The sequence below is a fragment of the Montipora capricornis genome, chromosome 4 (genome assembly GCF_036669925.1).
Source record: "Montipora capricornis isolate CH-2021 chromosome 4, ASM3666992v2, whole genome shotgun sequence".
Classification (NCBI taxonomy): Eukaryota; Metazoa; Cnidaria; class Anthozoa; order Scleractinia; family Acroporidae; genus Montipora; species Montipora capricornis.
Window position 1 is genome coordinate 45956799 of NC_090886.1, and position 11192 is coordinate 45967990.

The window sequence follows — 11192 nt, forward strand, 5'->3', positions numbered from 1 at the left end:
TATTAAAACAAAACAAAAAAAAGGTGGGAATCATGACGTCGTTTCTGGCGAAAAATACGTCACTCGGTTCCCGGATGTACTGGTCCTATTGATTCTACCAGTGTTTTAGTTCCCGGTAAAACACTCCCGTCCGTATAATAATTGTCAACATGTGTTTAATTAATGCATCAAAGAACAACTACCACCTTATAAACCCTGCATAGTGAGACATTACTTTTATCTTGCTAAAATGGTTCATAAAATGGTGTCGTTTTCGAAGCACATAAGTAGGCGACAAGTTCTTTATTTAACCTCTTCTGTTTGCATTATAAGAAAAAAAGCTCATCAATCCAATGGCGGAAAAAGGCTCAGTGGAGACTATCTTGCAGTATTACTCAATATTAATCATTGGATCTAAAGCGCATGCTTATGATGCCCTTTTTTCTTATACCTCATTCACACCAACAAGACATGTTTAATTAAACTGGGTTTAACAAAATAAAAATCAGTCAGAAAATTGTAGGACTGGCTTTTCCATGAGATTCAGGTTTGTTTCAACACATGCTTTGACCTGTGCTAAATTTGTAGTGGACAAAAATCAGTAAACATGATTCGAAAAGAAAACACGTGGAAACCGTGTTTAACTAAACATGTTTAAAACATGTTTAAGGTTTGGTGTGAATCAGGCATTACTTACCATTGTCTAATCTTGGTAATTACTGAAGCGGTTGGAGCTAAAATTGAGCTACCTTTAATTGTAGCTGTCTCGAATACTGATATTGTTGCTGTTGTTATTTTCGGGGATTTGAAGTGCCATATCGCCATTTTTAAAAGTGATTTTAAAGTACACAGAGACGTAATAAGTGTATTGGCGCTCTTAAATAAAAGGTTTTTTTTCTTACCCTCTATTTTACTTTGCATTTTTTGCAGTGTCTCTTTATAAAATCAAGCTCTTCTCTGATAAGAAAAAATATATCTTTGCGGCAAAAAAGGTCAGATCGCCTCAAATGTTCTTCTGAACGAAAAAGATTGCAACTGTTTTGACATATTGGACTTTAAACTTACAAAGGTTGCACATGGCATGGCCGTTCGCCGTTTTCATTCTCTGTAAATTTAACATAGCTACAGCATTTTACGCACAGGAGAACATTTCCCTGGATTTCTATTGTATTTGGCCAAGACGACATAATCAAATTTAGGCAGCGTTTATACACGAAACGCGGTTTCACATCGAGACGGGTGAGTTTCATGACTTCGAAACCGCGTCAAAATCGATGAGGTTTGAAAGTGTTTACACGGCGCGGTTTTCGCCAGAAAATCTAAGTCGCGATGGTATGAGCAAGCGCTCCACTACGTGCTAAATTCAGTATTTTGAATTCAACCACGCAAATTTCGCGCCAAAATAGTAACCGTATTCAAATCGATTCGGTTTCGCTGTTTACACGACAGATGAAACCGCATCGTTTTGAAAACGCTCCACTTTTGGCAGCGGTTTCAAATCGACGCGGTTTCGATAACAGTCTCGATCGGTGCCGTGAAAACAGAGGGTGTAACCGCATCGAAATCGATGAAACCGCATCGTTTTGAAAACGCTCCACTTTTGGCAGCGGTTTCAAATCGACGCGGTTTCGATAACAGTCTCGATCGGTGTCGTGAAAACAGAAGGTGTAACCGCATCGAAATCGATGCGGATACTTATGAAACCGCGTTCGTGTGAACGCTGCCTTAAACGGTCACTGTACAAATAGATCTTGTTCATCACGCCCCTCTGAAGACAAAAGTTATTGTTGTGAGACCCAGAGTTCCTTGGTTCAATGAAGGACTAAAGCGTGTCAAAAACTGGAAACAAGTGTGGGATGCCTATCGCTGTGTATGTAACCAATACTTTGCCCTCCTGAAAAAGGCAAAGGGATTGTACTACACTGACCACATCAGACCAATCCTTTACCACCACGTACTAGTCCATATCAACTGGCAAATGATTTCTGTGATTCCTTTTACAATAAAATTGATCGCATCAAAAAAAGCATCGCATCGACAGAATAGAGCTACAATAGGTCAGCTAGTCGCAACCTATCCTCGAACGGCGGTAGTTCACTTGATATCAAGCTCGACAGTTTTGTTCCTACACAAAAATTTGGTTTTATCAACGGAGTTGATAATGTAAATTGACCACCGTACAGAGATTCTAAAAGCTGAAGTTTCGAGCGTGAACACTTCGTCAGAGCGAATCCATTTCTTGAATTCGCTCTGACGAAGGGCTAACGCTCGAAACGTCAGCTTTTAGCATCTCTGTACGGTGGTCAATTTACATTATCAACTCAGTTGATAAAACCAATTTTTTTATACTACTTCCCAACCGACGCAGCACCAGTTTCTTTAGAAACTAACCCCTTCATTCAGTTTTGTTCCTATGTCAGTTGATGATGTTCACCATTTAACAATGACCTCTTCCAGCGCATCTTGCAAACTTGATCCTATACCAACGTGGCTACTAAAACGGTGCTCAAGTGAAATTTCTCCTGTCATAACAAAGATGATCAACCTATCTTTTCAAGATTGCCATTTCCCCAGGCCATGGAAAATAGCACATGTCAACCCTCTGTTGAAAAGTTCTGGACTTGATGCAGAGTTTGGAATTTGGAATTTTCGACCAGTTAGCAATCATTCTTTTGTGTCCAAGACAACAGAGAAAGCGTCTGTTAATCAGTTATTCGCACACCGTGAGTCCAAAGCTCTACTACCAACAAATCAGTCTGCATACCTCAAGTTTCATTCAACAGAAACTGCTCTTTTGAGGACCAGAGCGATATACTGATGAGGATGGACAGGTAGGAGGTCACTCTACTTATCCTCCTAGATTTAAGCACTGCCTTTGATATCATTTGACCACACGATCTTGCTGGACATTCTTGAAAATGATTTCGGTATCATTGGCAATGCTAAGGAGTGGATCAAGTCCTTTCCTTGTAAACGGCAGTAGCATGTTCTTGTTGAAGAAGAGATCTCCAAACCGTACCATCTTGATTGTGGTGTCCCACAAGGAAGCTGCCTAGGACCAGTTCTTTTCCTTCTCTGTGCGTCCGGTCTGTTCCAAGTAGTCAACAAGCATCTTCCGACAGCACATGCTTACGCTGATGATTCTCAGATATAGACCTTATTCATAAATGGCGATCAATTTATAATTCTTTTGTCGAAATGCAAATTAGCCTACCAAGCCTCGATACCGTACAGTGAATTGAAAAGAATTCTTGCTTTAAAATGAGGCTTGGTAGGCTAATTTGCACGTGGACAAAAGAATTATAAATGAGACCGCCATTCATGAATAAGGTCTATATTTATCATTTCGCGAATTCTCACCACAATTTTCCCGCACACGTGAGGAAACGGCTGAGTAAACCGACTCACGAGGTAGTTTTCTCAGCTCTTTTCTCACCGTGTGCGGCGGGCTTTAGAGGGACTGAGGATGAGATACGAATCTTGAAAGTATAAAGCCTGGTTTTCACTAGCAACGCAAGCATAAGTACCTTATGCTAGTGAATAGGAATGTCGGACAAAAGCATGAAAATCAACCACGGCATCCGCCAGTTTGCTCAAATGCTCAGACGCGGGGAATCTGGAACAAGTGCTTTCATTGGCCAGACGTAGCAAATGCTGTGTTTCGTTTTCACAAAACGCAAGCAAATGCAAGCATAAGCGGAAGCAAAAGGAAAAGGAAAAATTTATCGTTGCGCTTGTGTTTATGGTAGCGTCAACACCGCGCACCGATGGCTCAGTTGGTTGAGCACCGGGCTGTCACGCGGGAGGTCGCGCGGTGGTGGTCCGGTGGTGGTCCGGTGGTGGTCCGGCCGGACCAACACTCAGGGTCTTTAAATAACTGAGGAGAAAGTGCTGCCTTTGTAATTACATCTGTCTCTTGTAATTACATCTAGTCTTCTCGGATAAGGACGATAAACCGTAGGCCCCGTCTCACAACCCTTCAATGTTCATAATCCTGTGGGACGTAAAAGAACCCACACACTTGTCGCAGAGTAGGGCATGTAGTTCCCGGTGTTGTGGTCTGTCTTCTGTGCTATATCATGGTTGGGAGGGTAAAAGGGCGCACTTAATTTGGAGCCTCGCTTTGTTGTGTAATCCCCACACAGCCTGTTTCTCGGCTGTGGTGAAAGTGATTAAATAGATCGGCGTTTTCAGGGTGAAATACGCGCTGGTATGCTTGTGCTTGCGTCCTTAGTGAAAACCGTATTTGAGGGTTCAATATCGATAATTGAAAACGAGAAAGAATTGACCTGAAAAAAATTCAATTTATGACTAAATAATTTTACCATCACTTCACTTCACATCACACCATTAAAATCTATAACAGTCAGATCACAGACAACAGAATTACCGGTAACCCGTTCATCGCAGAGGCGGTCTGAAGTTGTACAAAAAAATAAGGTGATAGTGCATATTAAGGTCGAGTTTTATCAAGATTCATTGCTTCTCTTAGAAGTTCTCCTCGGACTCTTAAATTCTTCTAATGCCAAACTGTTGGTCAACGTGGAAACATATTGGCTTGTGCCCGAATCTCTACCTTTTGCAGGCGTAATAAGGCCAGGGGGAGGTCTGGGTTGAGCTGATCGCTGGTTACCCTCTGACTGGATTTCGTTTGTAGATTGATTACACCCCCCTGTACCGACCACTACACTCTCAAAGCCAGGAGGAGGAATACGAGCTTTGCTTTTACTGTTCCTAGAGTTCGTAGCCTCCTTAGAACTTGAAAATTCATTAACTGAAGTTCCTTCACCGTTCTTATGAGAGGAATTAGCACCTATCTCTGGCCTTTTTTCCAGAGTTTCTTCAATACTGCCAAGAGAAGAAATCGTATGTCTACTCGGGTTATTGTCGCCATCGAGGTGAACGGAGGGTTTGCGCACGCTTCCTTTCGTTATCCCGGTTTCCGAAATTTGTTCAACAGGTAATTGAGACGCAGGTGAATTTTTGTTCCAATCCCTCCGTTCGTCTCGAAAATCGCTCTTCCTTTCACCCCAAGTTCTTCCTCGTTCAGTCTTTCCTCGACCTCTTCTTGCAGAACTCGGTCTCCCCCCCTTGGATCCCGGTCTGTCACAAGCCACACCAAAGTCCTTCCTTTTAACGATCCTACCAGTTCCTTGATCATGCTCGGTTTTCGCTTGGAAGTTCACCTGTTTGGCGTTCAGACTAGGACTAACTTCTTTTTCCTGCAAATCTGATTCTTTCGAACCAATAGCTAGCCCAACGGCTTTCACTGTGCTCTTAGGTCGTTCATCTCCAGATGCATTATTCTCCCGTTTATCACCTTTAAATTTGTCTCTAGAATTGTTCAACGGACGCCGAGAACCTCGATGGGACGGAAAGTTTTTGGAAAACTTTTTTCTATTCTTTCTTTCTGGATTTTGATTAGAGTTCATTGGTTCGCGAAATTCTTTACTTTTTCCTGAACCTTTAGGAACACTGCCGCCGGAAAAGTCTGTGATGGGGATTGTTTTCGTTGTGTCTGTTTGGAGTCCTGAGGGCGGCGAATATTTTTCACTTTCCTCTTGACGAACCTGCCAAAAATAGTACAAATGCAAATGAGACCCTTTCTTGCAGTCCAAAGCTCCCTCGCAAACGAGGAAACATTTGCTAAGGAAGCAAATTTCCCGGGCAAGCAAATTTCGTTTCCGCAACAATGTTTCCTCGTTTGCGGGGGCCTTTAGGGACTGAATTACGATCGGCTAGGCTCGGCTCGGCTCGGCTCGTCTCGACCAGATCGAGCTGTGTTTAAGGTGCCTCTGGTATCCCCCTGATCATATAGCACAGCAATACAGCCAGATGTCATTAGCTGGGAGTTGACTTTGATAGAGGGGAAAGCCAGAGCACCAGGAGAAAAACTGTCGAGTGAGGTTGAGATCGACTGGAACTCAGCCCACATACGATTGCAGTGGTTGAAGACGCGGTTGATGACCGCTTTGCAAGCCTAAAGCTTAAAGCCTAAAGCACGGGGTATTCCCAAACGGTCACTAAGAAAGATACTAACCCCGCCCAAGAGGCCTTAGATTCGGAAAAACCGGTGTTTTCCTTTGGACAATCTGTTCACCATTAAGTATTAGTAACATCACGAAGAGTAACGATCAAACGGCGCACAACACATTGAAAAAGACAACCGGAAACAAAGGTTCACCTAAAGTAAACTTGGGGCGCGATCCATTCGACCGGGAATTCAGGAAATAGTGTCTCGACCCCGCAAGGTTGTAAGTTTTTCCACACAGATAACGGAAGTGCAGGACTGATTTCCTGTTCCATTTGGCCTTCTATTTCGATGTGAAACTGGGGGGCGAATTCTTGGTCCAAGGAAGAATGGATTGAGACCACTTAAAGTAGACTTTTAGAAATAGGCCATTTCCAAGTTTATCTCTGCCTCCTCTTAAAAGCGAGTCTAAGTGCGAAGTTTTTCTTATGAAAATTAGTTTTCATTCATTTCATATGAAAAGTAGAACTAATTACCATCACAAAAACTTCGCACTTAGACTCGCTTTGAAGAGGAGGCAGACGTGAACTCGGAAATGGCCTATTAGCACTGGAATTTTCAGGCCCAACAGCAAAGCAACGCACCTTTGCTAACATATGTTATTGTCAAACACAACGCACTGAATTAAGAGCTCAAAAGCACTTTGCTGTCAAAACGACGTAGTTATCCTCGCACTTCACTGGACAATTTAAGCCATTGTTTCTTATAAACTACTGTAAATAAACCCTTTGCATAAATGGCGCCCAAATTTGAATAACAATACTTGATACATCCTTAGCCTCGTGTTTATGTTTAAAGACAAAGGATTTTTCTCATGAATGTGAGACTAAGGATGTATCAAGTATTGTTATTCAAATTTGGGCGCCATTTATGCAAAGGGTCCATTCAGGTTGCTTCAACGGGATTCGAACCCATGACCTCTGCAATGCCAGTGCAATGCTCTACCAACTGAGCTACGCAGGAAGCCACACAGTTGGGAGCAGGTCAATTTTTTGGGCTCATGTGTCACCGTGAAAGGAGTCGATGACAGAAAGAAATGTTTATTATATCTCTCAGATAGTACGCGCGCTGTAATTGGCTAAATTAGCGGGCCGTATTCTACAGTACGGCACGCTGTACAGCCCGCTAAATTTAAAATTTCGACAAAACATCGTCTAGCGAGTTTTTCATGTCATTTCTGTTGCATAAACTTGTACTGAAAACTGTTTGAATCTTGCAAGCAACTATTTCAAACTTAACAGCCAAGAAGATTTAGTTTTTGGAATTTTGGCACGGCAATCTTTGTGGCAGTTGAACCTTCCGCTTGACTTTGACTAGTTTCCTTGCCCGCGCGCCGGATTAACCTCAGAGATATAATAAATATCTTACTAACCTCGTTTTCTCGGTCCGTACTGTAAGTTACGGATCCTCGTTTTTTCCCGTTGATTTATGGCCCGCGCGCTTCGCGCTTGGGCCATAAATCAACGGGAAAAAACTCGGTCCGTAACTTACAGTACGGACCTCGAACTCGGTTAGTAAGAGGTATATATTTTGAAGTGTGGGTTACAGACGAAATTAAGAAGTGATCGTCGCACTTAACTGGACAATTTAAGCAATTGTCTCTTTTAGACCCATGAAAAAATTTAGGTGATTTCAACGGAAACCCACTTGAATTTTTCAGGTACAGCACTTTGCTGTGTTTCTGGTTCTTATGCTGTAAGAGGTAGTTTTTAAATCTTCTCCACGGACCATTCTAATAACAATTTCGGGTTAACATTTACCCGCGGCAGTGCTTATGGGGTACAAAATCTGCCTTTTCTTACGGCAAATTTCGTTTTGTTGAAGGCTGCACGACATACCGATGTAATATCGATCAAATATCGATTTCTTTCCTGTTCAATGTCAATGACTCCCCCTTCGCGCTTTTGCTTTTCAAATAAAGAGGCCATTTTCTTCTGGAGTTTTCTTATTTCTTCACTGGGCTTATAAACAAACTGCAACAGAAAAAAAGTCAGATTATAATTCTGTTCGTTCGCCAAGACTAAAGAGCAGGGGGAAACTTTTGGTATTGACCTAGTTCCAAGTATCTGTGGAGAGAGATTGCCAAGGATATTAAACGAATAAATTGAACTTGTTCCCGAGGGGAAAAAGCTTCGAAGGCCTTATTTTAACACCGCATAGAAGACCTATTTTCGTCATTACTCCCAACTAGTGAAGGGGACGTGAAATTCCCGAGTTTTAAGACTGATTCTTTCAGGAAAAGAGAGAGAGAAAATATTTGAGAGTTTTCAACCCACCTCATCTTTATTGACCTCTGTTAAGGCAACTTTCTGCAGATCTGTGAGGTTGTAACTGATTGGCAATCTACACATGGGACATTCAACCTGTGGAAGAGGCACAGTGTCATCAAGCTCCGAAACCTCTTTGTGGTGGGATGGCCAGCTGAATTTTGAAAGTAACTAAATGAAGGGTGTTCTCAGCTTAAAGTAACTTGTCAAAGAAACTGAATCCTTATCATGAAAAAGAGTCCCAAGTGGCATCGAAGACCAAAATATGCTAAACTATAAAAAATGTAAGGATTTTTTTTTCACGCATCGTGACCAGCGAGGATGATTAGCACAAAGACAAAAGAATAATTACTTAGCTGCCATTTATGAATATGGTCTAGAAGGCAGCTAATTCACTTAACGACCCTTTATGCATCTACTCAACCCTACCTTATTTTCGTCTTCGTCTGTTTTCTCTTGTTCAAGTGAGAATTTAATGTACCTTGCTAAACAGCCACAATGAAAGTAGTGATAGCAGTCTGTCTTTGTGAATTCGTCGCTGTCCTATGAACAGACATTTAAGTCACACTCAGACCCCGTTTATACGGAGAAAAAATGTCACGGTAGAAGGGTCATCCGCGTGCACGAGCTACCCTGGGCGAGCGAGCTAACCCTAACCCTAACTCTATCAAAACGCGCGAACCTTTTACCTGAGGAAAAAGCTTGGCTCGACTAGAAGGATGAACCGCCTAGCGGGGTCACCCTTTTTCGAAGGTAGTAGGGTCACCCTCCTAGACGGGCCAACGTTTTCCCCATGTATGCACTTTGGCTTCCCTGGCTGGGTCAACCCGCTCAAGGCAAGGTAATATGAGAGCATGAGCCAGCGCGGTCTTCAAAGAAACTGAGACAGGCAGTGCTTGACTCAGGCGAAAGGGTCAATTATTTTCTCATCTACACGCTCGCTAAAGTCAGTTGACTCGGCTGGGAGGGAGACCCTCTAGCCCGGGACAACATTTCTCAAAATATAAACGGGCCCTTAGCAATATTGAATGGCCGCTTTTACTAAAATTGCATCACAAAAAAAGATATTCACAAGCCGTTATTTGAGCTTCTCTTATTTACAATGCAATTATGACGAGAAACATCAAAATGTAACAAAACTCGTGTGATCCTTTGGAAACAGAGATACTGCAATCAAATAGATCATCTTCGTATTCTCCGTATTGGACTGTAACTAGCTTGCAAAGGAGGCTAATGCGGGGGAATATATTTAAAAGTATTTGCATTTGAGAAGATTCCCCCGCATTAGCCTCCACTGCAAGCTAGTTCCAGTCCAATACTGAGAATACGAATATGATCCATTAGGGAGCTTAAGCCAGCGGATCGACGACGACAACGGCGACGAGAACGTTATCTGGAAATACAGTTTTGCGATTTCTCTTAGTCGTTCGGCATAGAAAGTGTGCATCAGCATTTCAAGAATAAAATTGTTTCGTTTCGAACGGTGTGAATTTTTTTTTGGAGAGAAAATTGAAAATTTATCGCCAGGCGCTTGCGTCCACCTCGAATTTGGTCAATTTACGTCGTTGTTAGGACGAGGACGGCAACTGAAGACATAAACCAAAATGTATAACGCACTTGAGAAGCGTGCAGAGCCATTGGAAAATTTGGTTTTATCAAACGTGTTGATGAAGGTCGAATTACCACCGTGCACGATTTGGAAAGCTGACGTTTCGAGCATTAGCCCTTCGTCAGATTCGCTCTGACGAAGGGCTAACGCTCGAAACGTCAGCTTTCCAAATCGTTTACGATGGTAATTCGACCGTCATCAACACGTTTGATAAAACCAAAATTTCCTGTTTCACTCTCCCACCGACGCAGCACCACATTTTCTTTAGAAACCGCTAGAAATTTGTTTCCTGTGCAGAGCCATTGTTTTGGTTCCTTTAAAGCTATTGTTTCGTGACGCTCTCGTGATCACGGTCGTCGTCAATATTTGAGCTCCCCAGTATGTCAAGATGGTGTTAGTGGAAATGAAAATAATAGTCCATGCTTTCAAATGTAAAAGATAATTAAAAGCCATGTGTTATGACACTGTGGCATTTTCTTTTGGATAGAAAAGACCTCAAAACGGTTGAATCAATAGGGAGATTTAGCAACACCGTTATGTGAAACAACAAACGTCGCCGGGCTTACCGTTTGACGTTTTTTACGTAAAATGGAGTGAGGTTTGTGACTTATGCTTCGCGTGATTCAAGGCAACTCTATATGGACTCCGTTAATCTCGAGTATTTAGTTGACAAAAAAACAAAAACTCTTTTAAACATTGTTTGTGCAAAAGACGACGCTATACAAAATAAAAATCCTTACCTATCACATTTTGCGAATTTCGATGAAGCCTTTTGTGAGTCAACAGAGTGTCAATGAGAGTTTATTCAAGAAGAAACTTGCGGCGAGGAGTCAGTTATGAATGATCTATAACCACGAAACCTATTTTTTCCTACTTTGACTTACCGGAAAATGGTTTTGGGGTTCTTTCTTCCCACAAACAACTTGTTATGTAGAAGAAATTAAAGACAGGAAGAAACGTCCACGCATACGGCAGACACGAAAATGCCTTCTTTCACGTAGAAATGGCACGCGGCAACCGGCAAACACGAAAAAAGGCGGGAAAATCATGGTCACGTGGTCATTTTTGCCGTTTGCTGCCAATTTCTTTTATTTGCCAGCTTTAATGGGCAAAATCAAATAATGTAGGTACAAAGACAAAATATACAGGAAGGACAAGAAATGTTGCTATTGGTATTTCACAAATTGAGACACTCAGCCTCACACGAGGCACAAACCCAAGGGGTTTCTGTCCTTCGAAATTTGTATGTAAAAGCTTACCCATTCCTTTGAAGGCATTTAAAAGGTACACAATCTTTAAATTAATG

The 11192-nt window shown here is 42.1% G+C and overlaps 1 protein-coding gene and 1 non-coding gene across 2 annotated transcripts in view; both read right to left on the bottom strand.

Moving 5' to 3' along the window:
* Nucleotides 1-4263: 4263 nt before the first annotated feature.
* Nucleotides 4264-11192, bottom strand: part of LOC138047118 (E3 ubiquitin-protein ligase RNF25-like) — a 13457-nt gene continuing 6528 nt past the window's right edge. The window contains exons 7-10 of the mRNA XM_068893843.1: nucleotides 8707-8820; nucleotides 8287-8373; nucleotides 7849-7983; nucleotides 4264-5549 (exon numbers count right to left, since the gene is read on the bottom strand). Of these exons, the coding sequence (XP_068749944.1) occupies nucleotides 4449-5549; nucleotides 7849-7983; nucleotides 8287-8373; nucleotides 8707-8820 (1437 nt within the window). The 3' untranslated portion in view covers nucleotides 4264-4448. The remainder of the gene's footprint in view (nucleotides 5550-7848; nucleotides 7984-8286; nucleotides 8374-8706; nucleotides 8821-11192) is intronic.
* On the bottom strand, nucleotides 6901-6973 carry Trnaa-ggc (transfer RNA alanine (anticodon GGC)). Its single transcript has one exon. It is a non-coding gene; the product is annotated as a tRNA-Ala (tRNA).